Source organism: Dermochelys coriacea, chromosome 2, assembly GCF_009764565.3.
Source record: "Dermochelys coriacea isolate rDerCor1 chromosome 2, rDerCor1.pri.v4, whole genome shotgun sequence".
In the NCBI taxonomy this organism is placed as follows: Eukaryota; Metazoa; Chordata; order Testudines; family Dermochelyidae; genus Dermochelys; species Dermochelys coriacea.
In genome coordinates, this window is record NC_050069.1 from 244,143,745 (window position 1) to 244,158,966 (window position 15,222).

The 15,222-nt window shown below is 43.5% G+C and overlaps 1 protein-coding gene across 9 annotated transcripts in view; it reads left to right on the plus strand.

Annotated features, from left to right (window-relative positions):
- CCNY (cyclin Y) overlaps positions 1-15,222 on the plus strand; it is a 240,744-nt gene that overhangs the window by 174,066 nt on the left and 51,456 nt on the right. For all 9 annotated transcript variants that reach the window (XR_006279466.1, XR_006279467.1, XM_038388714.2 and 6 more), the window contains one exon: positions 11,942-12,042. Coding sequence is in view for 7 of the 9 variants with exons in the window: in XM_038388714.2 (XP_038244642.1) it covers positions 11,942-12,042 (101 nt within the window). In the remaining 2 variants the exon portion in view is untranslated. The remainder of the gene's footprint in view (positions 1-11,941; positions 12,043-15,222) is intronic.

Below are 15,222 nucleotides of genomic sequence, written 5' to 3' on the forward strand. Positions count from 1 at the left end.
GAGGTGGTTTTATGATGTCAGTGGGAGTGCTCTCTGCCATCAGCATAGAGTAGCTACACAAGTGATCTTACAGTGGGACAGCTGCATCGGTACAGCTGTGCCACTGTAACTCACTAGTGTAGACATGGCCTAAATCATAGCCTGAAGCAATGGAGAGTCCTCAGAATAGACTTGGTCCTGTCCTGTTTGAGTCAGAAACAGTCGTGATCTTAACCTCTTGCTGTAAGTTGGCTCCTTACATACCTTTACACGCCAGTTTTGCCTACTTGTTTTTGGATGTCACCAGCCTCTACTTTCCTGGAGCTGATGGCAGATAAATAATTTGCAGTGCCTTTTGGTTTAAAAACACCTACAAAAAACAAAACCCTGCAAATCCCGTTTTAACTTTTTCAGTCGTTTTTAAATCAGGCCCCAGAGGGATTTATCCTTTTGCACATACTGAACATGAAGCAGTTTACATTTTGTTTTGTCTTCTCACAACAACAACCACAACTGTGATACAAACTGCAAAGCTTGTGATTTTTGTCTTTTTTCAGTGAATATTGGTCTTACAGCTGTTCTGGTTTGGGTAAGACACCTTGTGTTTGATTTGAACAGTTAATACAGTTCAAGCATCTTTGAAAAAACACACTCAGAGGGAGAGAGAGGAGACAAGGTAGGTGAGGTAATATCTTTTATTGGATTGGAAGTTATGAAAATAACAAGGTGAAATATGGTGCCGAATAAGGCGGCAGTGTTCCCTTAGAGTTACAAATGTCCTGTGGCAAAACAGTTGATTTTAACAGCTCAAAAAGCTCCTGGCTGAAATGAAAGTACTTGTTACAGCACCTGCATATTTTATAGGAACATTTTAAAATATGCAGGTGCTGTAACAAGTCTAACAAATTTTTCCCCTTTGTATGCCTCTTCCTTACAAATCTCATTAAATACACAGTTTTATTTGCTAGCTCTGTCCTCTAACTAAATTTGGTAAAATGTTGATGACCCTGACCTTTTGTGGAAGAAAGAGCTAAAATCCTCGCCAGCCAAAGAAATCTGCATGGACGCTTCAGAAGCACATCTTTTCGACCTGTGAAAATAGGCCTCCAAAGCAATTCTTTACCAGTTCCTTCAACCCCCATTTGCTGGTTGTGGCTTGGGCCATGTCTACACTATGAAAGTTCTCCGAGTTTACAGAAGTTGATTTTTGGGAACAGATTGTTTAAAGTCGAGTGCATGCGTTCGCACTAAACACATTAATTCGGCGGTATGCGTCCACAGTACCATGGCAAGCGTCGACATTCTGAGTGGTGCACTGTGGGTAGCTATCCCACAGTCCCCGCTGCCCATTGGAATTCTGGGCTGAGCTCCCAATGCCTGATGGGGCCAAAAATTTGTCGCGGGTGGTTATGGGTAAATGTAGTCAGTCAACCCTCCCTCCGTGAAGCAACCGCAGACAATCATTTTGTGCCCTTTTCCTTGGATTGCCCGAGCAGACACCATAGCACAGCAAGCATGGAGCCCGTTCAGCTCACCGCAGCAGTAACGATCATTGTAAACACCTCACGCATTATCGTGCAGTTTATGCAGAACCAGCACCTGAAAAACCAGGCGAGGAGGTGACGGCAGCGCAGTGATGAGGACCGCGGTCCCCAGCAATTTGGAGATCATGATGTTACCGGGGCAGGCTCATGCCATAGAACACGGATTCTGGGCATGGGAAACAAGCATAGTGTTGCAGGTATGGGATGATTCCCAGTGGCTCCGCAACTTTCACATGCGTAAGGGCACTTTCATGGAACTTGCTTTCCCTGCCCTGAAGCGCAAGAATACCAAGATGAGAGCAGCCCCCACAGTTCACAAGCGAGTGTCAATAGCCCTGTGGAAGCTTGCAGTGCCAGACAGCTACTGGTCAGTCGGTAATCAATTTGGAGTGGGCAAATCTACTGTGGGTGTTGCTGTGATGCAAGTAGCCAGTGCAATTATTGAGCTGCTGCTGTCAAAGTTAGTGACTCTGGGAAATGTGCAGGTCATATTGGTTGGCTTTGCTGCAGTGGGATTCCCTAACTGTGGTGGGGCTATAGACGGAACACATGTCCCTATCTTGGTACCAGACCACCAGAGCAGCCAGTACATAAACCGCAAGGGGTACTTTTCAATGGTGCTGCAAGCACTGGTGGGTCACAAGGGACATTGCACCAACATCAACGTGAGATGGCTGGGAAATGTTGATGACGCTCATGTCTTCTGGAATTCTGGTCTGTTTAAACAGCTGCAGGAAGGGATTTACTTCACAGACCCGAAAATAACTGTTGTCGATGTTGAAATACCTATAGTTATCCTCAGGGACCCAGGCTACCCCTTAATGCCCTGGCTCATGAAGCTGTACACAGGCACCCTGGACAGTAGTAAGGAGCTGTTCAACTATAGGCTGAGCAAGTGCAGAATGGTGGTAGAGTGTGCATTTGGACGTTTAAAGGGTTGCTGGCACAGTTTACTGACTCGCTCAGACCTCAGTGAAACCAATATTCCCATTGTTATTGCTGCTTGCTGTGTGCTTCCCAATCTGTGAGAGTAAGGGGGAGATGTTTATGGCGGGGTGGGAGGTTGAGGCAAATCTCCTGGCTGCTGAATATGCGCAGCCAGACACCAGGGCTGTTAGAAGAACACAGCAGGAAGTTCTGCGCATCAGAGAAGCTTTGAAAACCAGTTTCATGCCTGCTTGCAAAGGAAATAAACTCACTATCATTTAAAAACCATGTATTTTTTATTAATTGATTATAAAAATAGGGAGATAACTCACAAGGTAGCCCGGGTGGGGTGTGGGAGGAGGGTAGGAAAAGACCACTTTAAAACTTCTTGAATGACAGCCTTCTGTTGCTTGAGCTGTTCACTGGGGTGGAGTGGTTGAGTGTCCAGAGCCTCCCCCCAGCATTTTTGGGCATCTGGGTGAGGAGGCGATGGAACTTCGGGTGGAGGGAGGGCGGTTAAACGGGCTGCAGCAGCAGTCTGTGATCCTGCTGCCATTCATGAACCTCCACCAGACGCCAGAGCATGTCCGTTTGATCCCACAGTAGCCCCAGCATTGCATCATGCTTTCTCTGATCTTCTTGCCGCCACCTCTCCTCACATTCATCACCACTTTCCTGTACTCTGCTATTGTGTCCCTCCACACATTCTGCTGAGCTCTGTCAGTGCCGGATGACTGCATGAGCTCAGAGAACATTTCATTGCCCGTTTGTTTTTTTTTTTTTTTGCTGCTTTATCTGAGATAGCCTTTGGGACAGAGGAGGGAGGCTTGAAACATTTGCAGCTGCTGGGGGGAAAAAGGGGAGTGCAGTATTTAAAAAGATAGATTTACAGAACAATGGCTATACTCTTTCACGGTGAACAACACTATTCACGTTACATAGTACTGTGATTTTGGTACAAGGTCGCATTTTGCATCTTATATTGAATGCCTGGGGCTTTGCTGTTGGAGATCACACACGCAGTGCCAGGCAACAGAATTAGACTTGCAGGCAGCCATGGTAAGCCATACTCTTTCGGCTTTTGCAACCTTCATAACAGCATCCTCCTCTCCCATACCAAGCAAAGCACTTGAGTTGGCCATTTAGTGCTGTGGTTTACCTGTTAACGTGCAGCAGCAGAAACCAAACTAAGCTCCACTCCCCCCCCACTGCCCATCCAATTCTCTTGGGATGACTGCTTTACCCTTCCCCCCACCACGTGGCTGGTATCGGGAAGATCCCTGCTAGCCAAACGTGAACAGCTCAGCGCCAATGCCCCCTCCCCCAACTGCGTGGCTAACTGTGGGGAGGATTTCTTTTCAGTCACAGGCAAACAGCCCAATAGGAACGGCCACCTCTGAATGGCCCCTTCATTAAATTCTCCTATTTCAACCAGGTTACCATGAATGATATCACTCTCCTGATGATAACATATAGAGATAAAGAACGGATGTTGCTTGAATGCCAGCAAACACCGGGACCATACGCTGCCAGGCTTTGTCATGCAATGATACCAGATTACTTGCTACTAGCGTGGCGTGGTAAAGTGTCCTACCATGGAGGATGGAATAAGGCTGCTCTCCCCAGAAACCTTAGAGTACCTCCAAGAGAGCTTCATGGAGATGTCCCTGGAGGATTTCTGCTCCATCCCCAGACACGTTAACAGACTTTTCCAGTAGCTGTACTGGCCATGAATGCATCCCAAGTCCTCAGGGCTACTTAGTCATAAAAAACGCTTGCTTTAATAACATGTATTTAAAAAGGTACACTCACCAGAGTTCCCTTCTCCGGCTTCGTTGGCTTGGGAGGGTATTTCAGTCAGGGTGATGAAAAGATCCTGGCTGTCGGGGAGAATGGTGTGCTGTGTGCTCTCCTCAAGCTCATCCTCCTGCTCCTCCTCCTCCTCATCTTCTCCATCCGCAAAATCCTCAGGCATGGCGGAGAGTACCCCATCATCAGAGTCCATAGACAGGAATGGGGTAGTGGTGGCAGCCCTCCCTAGAACTTCATGCAGCTCAGCGTAGAAGCGGCATGTCTGGGGCTCTGTCCCAGAGCGTCTGTTTGATTCTTTGGTTTTCTGGTACGCTTGTCTGAGCTCCTTAAGTTTCACGCGGCACTGTGTTGCGTCCCTGCTGTAGCCTCTGTCCCTCATTAGCTTGGAGGTTTTTTGGAAATGTTTTGGCATTTCGTCTTTTGGAACGTAGTTCTGATAGCACGGATTCCTCTCCCCATACAGCAATCAGATCCAGTACCTCCTGTTCGGTCCATGCTGGAGCTCTTTTTCGATTCGGGGACTGCATGGTCACCTGTGCTGATGAGCTCGCCTGGTCAAACAGGAAATGAGATTCAAAGGTTCTCGGGGCTTTTCCTGTACACCTGGCCAGCGCATCCGAGTTCAGAGTGCTGTCCAGAGTGGTTACAATGGTGCACTGTGGGATGCTCCCGGAGGGCAATACCTTCGAATTGCATCCACACTAACCCTAATTTGAAACAGCGATATCTATTTCAGCGCTAATCCTCTCGTTGGGGAGGAGTACAGAAATCGGTTTTAAGAGCCCTTTATGTCGGGGGAAAAAATGGCTTTGTTGTGTGGACGGGTGCAGGGTTAATTCCATTTAATGCTGTTAAATCCGACATAAACTCGTAGTGTAGACCAGGCCTTAGAAAAGAACCTAATGTTATTTGAGGTCTTCCTTTAGCTGTAGGGCCTAGGTTTCAATCTCTGGAGATCTGTGGTATTTTATTATAGAGAGGGAGAGGCTAGCCTCCCCACAGTTGAGATAGCAACTACTGTCCCATTAATATGCTGATTTCAGTCCAGTTTTACCCCTTGCTCTCCCCTTTCTGCAAGTCACATTATCACGATTTAAATGTTTAGGAGTCTGATTCATCTTCGACCTAAAGCAGATCTATTACTTAGTAATCTACTGCGCAGAGCTTCACAGTGCTCCAGACAAGCATCACCAGTAGGGCTACTGGTCCCCTCCTAACATCCTATACATCAGTAAGTAAAAAATTGTAGTACCACATCTAGAACTGTTCCCGAACAGGACTCGGAACTCCCTCTTTCTTCATCCCTTTGATCCTGGCATTTTCTTAAAGATGGGTTGGGACAGTGCTTCATTTTACATACCTTATGGTGAGCTGTCATACACTTCTGGATGGTTAAAAGCTAGAAATAAAGCTTCAGCAATCAATTGCTGCTTGAAATATGAACCTTGTTCTTCATTATCTTTGTCGTCTTTGCTTTGTCTGTAGGTCAGTCTTCCTGTTTAGTCTTAAATACTAGAAGCTGTTACTTTAGCACCTAGTGCTGGAGCTCACTGCCCAGTTTAGGCTCTTTTTCTTTCCTGATAGTCCTCAATGTTTTCTTTTCAGACTGTACCCAAAATTAACTGTGTGTTTTACATGGTCATACTTTCCACCTATCTACTCTCCTGCCTTCCCTAAAGAGTGGCTTTGGCAAACCCTAGATGTGGTTAGGGCCTCGTAGATCCGCCTCCACGTAACACCAGAATTCAAGTTTACTAAATCCCTCTTTGTGTTTTTTCAAGGCCACAAGAAGGAACCAAGTGCCTACTATAGATGTGTTAATCTAGGCTTATACTGTGCTCATCTCTGTGGATCTGAGCCATTGACTAAATGGATCTGACTATGCATTGAATTGTGTTTATATAGCCAAAGGGCATCCATGTCACCTCTGCTTGAGACAACTTGTTCCTCTGGCAGTTTGAAGTATTCCTGCTGAGAGACTGTCTTATTTTAGGAAGCCACCTGACGATCTGCTGGCACATTTATCATTTATGATATGGGGGTGAGTGCCTTCTCACAGATTCATTGGGACTGTAGCAGTTCAATGTTGCTTTTAATTGAAATGCTTTTGGCACCTTTTTGGTAAAACCCATGTTTTCCATGCGTGTTTAATTTCACCATGCAATGAGTTATGTGCTGAAATAGCAGAGAGTCTCAGCTCAGGAACGAATTGTTATCAATGCAAATTACAGGTTCTTCCACTATGTGTCAGTGTGAATCCCACTGTGAGTAAGCTTTCGTCTTGTGTACAAGATCAGAATTTTTTGAATAGCAGCATCTTTCAGGGTCATGCCTGCACCCTTGTGCTCCTGTATGAAAGGAGAGAGGGCTGGGGTGGTCATGATCTCCCTTAGCACCTGTGGCAGCAAGATGGAATCCTGTGAGTGTCTGACCTGCTAGATCTTTTTGCCTTTGGCTAAATTTCTTCACTCTTCATAAAGCCTTCAGAACTCTTCTGATTTGTTGGCATACAGCCTCCATGAGTGATATTGACCTATCTGGATGGAATATTTACAGGACAAACTTCCCCACACAGGGCTTCTCAACATGGCAGATTAGAAACCTGCAGGCTTCAAACTCTACCCATCCTGTGATGGGCTAATTACATTGGAAGATGGACAAAGCAGATGTCTTTCAGCTTAGGGAGATTCCTGTATACCAAGAGGTTGCTCATTGTGCCTTTTGTTCTCCATAATAATGCATAAGTCATGAGGCTCTCGGTTGAAGCCTTAACTCCTTGGAGCAATCTATGAAGGTCTCTTTGGATCCGAAGGAGACGAGCTCCAGTGTCCAGGCAGCAGACAAGCCAGCTTCATCCAGTGCCCAGTCTAGTAGGCAGGTGACTGTAAAAAGATGAGGAGAGACCTGGCATTAGTGCCACTACCAAAGCTGGCACCATAAACACCATTGGAACTGAAGCTGATGCCAGCACTGAAGTCCAGCTCTGAGAGGCACATAAGCAGATGCCAAACAGAGCTTTGTGTCTTTCATAAAGACAGGCCACCTAAGATCTCAGGGAAAAAGCCACCAAGCCTTCATGGTGTCAGGGGCTGGTGATAAGCAGCAGCTGTGGCACAGAGAGAGTCTTCTCCAGCACTGATCTGAGCTCTGGCATTGCAGACTGTACCACTGGGGAAACCAGGGCCATCATCAGTACCTGCTGATACTGATGCAAACCCTAGTACTTAGAGTGCTGTATACCTTGGCACCACCCACAGAGGTGGTTTGTGCCTCTTCTCAGTCACCAGGACATATGATCTTGCCATCTTCAAGCAAAGAACACTCTCTGGAATCTGTGGTCAGTATCTCTGATGTCTGCCAGCTCTTCCTCTGGACTCAGTCACCTGTGCAGCAGGAATGGCGTTGGACTGGCTGATACCGAACAACCCAGTTACACTGCTACAGCATGTGCCGTGGCTCTGTTGGACCTACTGGGGTCTTGCCTCACAGGCCTCTAGGAGCTGGTCTCTAGCAGATTTGAGGAAGAGGTCACTCCTATCTGCTTTTCTGGCCAGGTCACCTGTGCCAAACTATCAGGAAGACCCAGACCCTCAGACAGAGTAACAGCAGCATCCTGTTTCACTATCAAAGGATCTGTTATCTTTGTCACCCAATGAGGCAGTGCCTTTGGCACCGATTACTTCATGTTGATTTAAGAACTTCTTACAAGAATCCTGAGACTCTAGAGATGGAGACTTCAGTCTTGGAGAAATCTCAAAGGTTTTTGACATTTGACAATCCCTAGCTCGACCAGATACATCTTCTCTATAAATGAGGGGCTGCTCAACCCGGCCAACGCCTTGTAGCAGACACAATACCAACTGTAAAACAGGTAGAGAAATTTTGCTAGGTCCCTTATCTGCATTTGAATGTGTTTCTGCCCCCACCCTAACCCGGGTTGTCTTGGCAAAACACAAAAATTTTAAATCAAACAAAAGTACTTCTAAGGATAAGAACCCAAAGGGGCTTGAGAAATTTTCTGTAGAAAATCTTACTGCTCTACCTCTTTACAACTCTGAGTGGCAAATTCCAAAGCCTTACTGGCCAAATACAACTTTTTTGACTTGGGACAGAGTGAAAACCATTTCTCTCAATTCCTGCATGACAGGAAGGAGGAACTCCTGGGATATAATCAAGAAAGGCCAATTGGTGGTCAAGATGGCTTTACAGGCAGCATGTGGAAACCTTTGACACTGCAGCCAGATTTATGGCCACAGTGGTGACTGTTCAGAGCATCATGGCTCCAAGCATCAGGCATCCCTAGGGTTGTATAGGCCACAATCAAGGACCGGCCCTTTGAGAGCAAGAAATTATTCAGCAAGCACACTGACAGTGCTCTACACTCCCTAAAAGATTCAAAGGTCTCTATGCCCTCCCTGGGGATTTACTCTCTGGCCCCCATGCCACAAGCCATACGTCCTCAACCCCAGTGCCATCCTATGACTTCTGGCAAGCTGAGGACCATACCACAAAGAAGTTGAGCTACAATAGGGGTTGCCAGTCTTCTTCCTTCTCTGCAGTGTATCCTGTCTCTGGCATATCAACAACTTGGATTGGACTGTTTGGAGCCACAACAGATCCGCTTCCGAGGGCACCACTTTCGGAAGCACGCTTGCCCCATTCCACTGGATGTAGTGTGCCACAACATTGGATGAATAGGTGTTAGGGATCATGGCCTATTGCCTGGGCTGTTGTCCTTCGCTCAAGTCGTAGTGAACTCTCTTGCCTCTGCAATTGTTAAGGCTTGTCTACATATGGGTTACTCAGGAATAGGTATTCCTCTTTCAATTCACATCCTATCTTGTTCCCAGATAACTTCCATGTGTAGCCAAGTAGAGCTGGCCAACAAACTCTTCTCCTGTCTTACGAAAACTCTTGAGATTTTGAAAAATTTTCTGGTCTGCATCAGGTCAGAACTGAGACCTTTTGATGTTTTTCACAATAAGAGGGAGAGCAAGACTCAACCTGGAACAGTCAATAGCCTAGTAGTTAGGGCACTCGCATGGGGTATGTGAGACCCAGGTTCAGGGCCCAGCTCTGCCTGAGTCAGACTCTGATTTAAATGTGAATCTCTCACATCCCAGGTGAGTGCCCTAACCAGTAGGCTATTGCTATTCTGGGCAAAGCTCTTTCTCTCTTCCCCTTTGGTTTTTCAAAAATTGCAAACCTTTCCTGACAAAAGTTTAGTAGAAACTCTTACATTCTCACTTAAAGTTGTGCTTTCAAGAAATCACCATTTTTCAACAAAAAAGTTTAATCCAAAAATTCCAAACCAGCTCTGTAGACAAGCCCTTAGTATATTGGCGAGGCTCTGTGCCTTCCAGTGACCTTTTGCATAGACCAGGATGACAAAATGTGGAACCAAATGTCTTTCCAAGGAGGGAGTTGGGAAAGACAGGGAATCCATTCTTTGGCATAGCACTGGGATCAGATGGCACTGCAGACTTGGAATTGGAAATGTAGCTCTATCTTATGGGTCCGATGTTCATACGTGCAGAATAGTGGGTTTTCCTGTATGGTACTTTCAGAAACGTAGTGCTTACCAGCGCCATGCTAGGGCTTTGGTTTAGTACTTACTCAGATTAAATGTAAATACTGTTTACTTGTGTAAGAGTAAAGTGGTGGTGGTGTTATGACATTGCTTTTCATTGTTACTTATTACAGTAGAAAAGTCTGCTGATTATATTTAGTTATTCCAATCCTATTTATCTAAATTTTATAACAAAAATTTTCTTTGACATTTAAAAAGTATCATTGGATTTTTCAAAGCCTTTTCTTTTGGGGGTGGGGTTATGATACAGTTCTGTCTGTACATGTTCATTTTGTTCAGATACCAAATAAGAGCCACTGCGAATGAATCTGACTTGCTCTGGTTTTACTCCTGTCAGAAGTGAACATCATGTTTGTGAAATGCACTGAAGAACCTAATATAGAACTATGAAATAGCAGATGATGGGACAGACGTTGTAAATCACGTTAAGCTTAGTCATTTCTTCCACATCCTGCAGTACCACATAGTAGTATATTTTACCATGTTATCACACTGAGTGCTTTCACTTTTTTACCTCATGTATTACCTATGTTAATAGCTTGGGTGTAGATGGATTAAAAGTTCTCAAATTAATGCCAAGTGTATTTCTGAACTCCCAGGTGATAACCTTTCCATAGTTAAAGTTGCAGCTAATTTTCTGCTGTATACCAGATTTTGCACCCTTTCCAAGAAAATGTAAAGCAAATTTATAGGTCAAGTCAGGGGCCTGGATAGAGTTTGTGGGGAAGCTGTGAAATCATTTGAACAAAGACTTCCCAAGATGTGCATTATAAAAACCTGATCTGTTTCAAAGTTGCAAAAGTCTTCTAATGCTTTTGCCCAGACATAGGGAAAAAACAGGAACAGAAATGCGTACAATTTTTATCACTGGAATCGAGTTGGTGCATGTTACCAAAGAAGGTCCAGAACTTAGATGGGAAAAGTTATTAGACCTTCATTTTAGAACTAGAGTGAGGTAACAGAGAGCTAGTGATGCATTTATAGATCACAGGCACATTGCATAGACTAGATCTGGAAAGGAGCACTGAGGTGGGAGTCAGGTTACCATAGGCCAGATCCTCAGCTGCTACGAATCAGCATAGCTCGATTGATTCAGTTCTGAGTCTGATATTGCTGACCCAAATCTCTTCCACTTAGTCATGGTGCCAGGCAGAGAGAACAGGCCAGGGAAAACCAGTGTAAAGTCATTAACTGAGGGCTGATAATGGAGATGGTTAAAATTTTTCTTTAGGAAGGCAAAGTGTAAGCTACTTTTTACCAGCTAATGGAAAGGCTGTTGGTGAAGGCCTTTCTTGAGCTTGGCATTCTTGCTAGCTATCATTCAGTTTCAGACTAGCTCCCTGTGGCCGCTGCTCTCCACCAAGTCCGAGTGCTGCTCAGATAGTGGTGAATCAGGGCCGAAGTTTTGTTGAAAGCAAATTTTCTATTTAAAGAAAAATTCATTTTTGTTTTCATGTTTTACCTACTGTTCCTCAGACTAACTTTCTTATATTTTCTCATACTTTTAAAATGTTTTGTGGGGGCTTTTTTGCTCTAAGCCTTCTGTTCGCCAAGATATTTTCCCCTTGATTTTCCCTTTCTCCCCCTATTATATAATCTTTAGTGCTTTATTCTTCTTTCGTCTCTCACTCTCCCCATTACCTGTTTCATGTCCATTTCTAAAACCCCCTTTGTCTTCTCCTTTCCATTGATGCACGCTCTCCTGTTCCTTTTGGAATGAGGACCAGAGTGCAGAACTTGCTCATGTTTGCTTTCTAAATGTGGATGCTGAAAGTGTTTGGGAAGGCAGGTGGGGTGACACAGAATGAACTCTCAGGTAGGTGTTTAGATCACTTGTGGCTTTTTGTGCTTTTAAGAAAGAACCATTGAGTGGGGAAGGGATTATTTTGATTTTTATATAGGATTGTTTTTGACATTTCTAAATTTCTTCAAGACATGATCAACTTTGAGAGAGTGATTTCTCTCTCTCTCTCTCTCTCTCTCTCTCTCTCTCTCTCTCTCTCAGCTACTTCTCAATTGTGATGTCTCCTCCAGAAAAAGATTTTTGTATTGTATAATTGCCATTATTCTTTTGCATGTTATTTCCTAGCATCCTCCTGGGCAACTGAGAAGGAAATACAGTTCCTGCTCCACTATTTTCCTGGATGACAGCACAGTCAGTCAACCAAACCTCAAGTATACAATTAAATGGTGGGTGGTGTTAAATTCTTTGACTTAAACATGTATTTCATTATTTCTGAACAACTGCTAAGCAGGCATTGCAGAGACCAACCTACAAAATAGTGGGTTTTTTGTGTGTGTAGCCATATATGAATGTATTGCAGAGATAATGGCTGGGATTTTCTAAAGGGGTGTTTTTTTGTTTGTTTGTTTGGGGTTTTTTTGGTAATAAAGATTTTTGATGCTCAGCTCCTTCTAGGGTCATGCCATAACTATCCGCACTGCACATGTTCTCACAAGAATGGAGTGATCAGGGATTTCAGTTGTACTCGTGATGAGTGAACCAGCCTCAGATTGGTTGGTTTGCTTTGGATCAGCACCCAAAAGTTAAGATACCTATTTGCTTATCCAGTACTTGTGAAATCCAATGAGAACATGCTCTTTTTCTAAGATTTCCAGAACTTCCTGCTTCTTTCAGGATTGAAAATATAGTACTTCTAGATTTGGCTTCCACATTAAATGCAGGCAAGTACTGCACAGCAATGAACTGACAATGGGCAGCTTTGTGTAGGGAGTACACCTCTGGCTCATCTTCACGTGGATTCTCAGCACAGCTAGGTTAGTTACCGTCTTCGCTAGAAAATTTTTACGTTTAGATCATGTGGAAATGCAGCTGGTGTTTGGAGTATTGTTCTTTCCTCTACGCTCTGTACAGTGGAGGAAAAATGGGAGAATAGATGACCAAGCACCTTACATTCTTTAAAATTTAAAAAAAAAAAGTTACTATTTGAATCCTGCTCAGATTCCAATCATCTGTAGTATCTCTGTCTTTGTGTACACACATTTAATGTAAAGTGTGTTAAATCAGGATCCATGCTGCAAAGGTATTTACATAGCAGATCAGACATTATTCAGACGAATATATAGCATCGGTAGTCACTAATGCATTTTGCATTTCTGTAAAAAGGCAGTTGCCTTATGCTATCCTTGTTTTTTTTAAATTTTTTAATTAAAAATATCATTAGAAGAACCAGAGGAAAAAGGGGCAGCATATAGGCCACTTCCTGTTCCTAAACTTTACTGAGCTAGGTCCCAGCCCTTCCTCAATTTTTGTGCCACTCTAGTAGTGCCAAGGGATTTAAAGCAGCCTCCTAGATAAACTTGAGGATACCCCTAGTTTAGAGGTATCCTCAGATGACATAGGACTGGCTCCCCAGTGTAGGGGAAGGAGTGTCAGGGACTGGAAGGGGCAGGGCCAGAGCAACGTGCAGTTTGGTAGTTGGGGTGTGAGGAGTGACTCCTTTAGAGCCATTATCCACCAATGTAAATAAAAGTAGCCTTTATGCTGCTTAACTTTTATAAAGGGACTGGATTGGCCCCTGGCAAACTCCAGGATTGGATGGGTGGAAAGTTGATGGAAAGCTACTTAAGTTCACAAACCTCTCCTATCCCAATGCACTGACTGCTGATCTGATCCAAGAGATTATTTAAAAACACACCAACATCCTAAATTAAAATATTGAGGGATCTGACCAAAGTTAGGAAATGCAGACTCAGCCCTCAGACTACTTCATAGGTTTCCAAATGCTGGGTGTTTTTCCAGTCAGTGGGGTGATGTTTTGTTACAAAGCCACCCATTAAGGGCAGCAGGTAGGGCTATGCTTTCAGATGTCCACATGCCACTCCACTGAAGTCAAATGGAGTTATGTATATGTTCCTGAGGACAGAATTTGGGCTGCATTTTTAGTCTTAACTCACGGCTTCCTGAATTTTTTCAGTCACATCAAATTATTAATTACCTTTCCTTTCTTTTTTTTTTCCTCCTGTGGGTGGACATGTGTTCAGTAAGCAAGGTGCACTGTCCAGGGAATATTTAGTACTTTTTAAAATCTCCTTTTTAAAAAAAAAAGTTGCAATTTTAGATATGATCAAGCAATTTAAATCTAGGAACTTCTAATACGTCTGTCACCAATAGCTAAATTCTATATTGCCAAAGCAAAATAGTTTGCAATATATGACATTTACCTTCATCTGAGCAAAAAAATTGTATTTTCTACCATATTCCTATTTTTCAGCTGCTTGCCACCTAGAATCATAGCTGCAAGCTGGTGTTTTCTCAACATGTGGGATGTCTGATGCATCACAGTTGTCTTATAGAAGTTCGGAGGGGAAATTGTCAAACAATCAATTAACTTTTTTAAATGGAGCCTTTTATGTCAGACTGATTAAAAGAAAATATTAGACTAGCATGTAACAATGAATCATTGACCGAACAAACTGCCAATAAATGGGAACAATAAAATCCCTCTTCCCTCTTTATTCCCGTGTTAGTTCTAGTGGCTCCTCAGGATGTTAGAACAAGTAGTTAGGTTGGTGGTTATGCTTTGTCTTATGGTGTTTACCTCTGGCAACTGTGGGGTTGTTCAGAGCCAGGAGCTGAAAACTGACAAATAATCTGAGGAAGCCATATTTTTCTTGTTCTTGGGTGTGAATTAGATCAGTTTGTCATATTTGCATACAACTAAAATTTGAACTGCCTGTGAAGACTTTCACGTTTAATTTCTGAGTTTGACTTTCAAGTAAAGAGAAAATATAAATGCTTGACTGAGAGCAAGAAAAATGCATAATATAATATGTTAAAATAAGTAATTTATAAATTGATTCAAAATGAAAAAAATTGGAGCTTGGTATTTCAGTAGCTAAAAGGGGAGACAGCCAAAACGTAATGGATTTAAAAGTAAAAATCACACAAGCCACTACAGGAGAAGTAATTCACGTTAGCTTAGCAGCATTAGCAAAACCACTGATCTACAAATGCAGTAGATAATAGGCTGAAGGTCCATGGAGGAGTTCAGGCAGGGGTCTTAAAAAAACTCTTTTATTAATGATCGACCTCTGTTTTACGTACCAGAGAATATCCAATCCTTCTAAGGCCTTATCTTGCATCTTTCAAGTCAATGAGTGTCATTGACTTAAATGGGAGTAGGCCTTTAAATAGAAGGTACATTATGGAGTACATGAGATGAGGGGTGAGAAGGAAGACAAAATTTTATGGAAATGTGAGTGACTTGATATATGGAGTATAAATGTTCCATATGGCAATTTATCCACAGTGAAAAGTGGACACTGTCTGCCGAGCAAAATACTCCTAAATCAGTTTCTACAGTGTTTTTACTACCATTGAATCCTGGACAGCAAAATATGTTAATG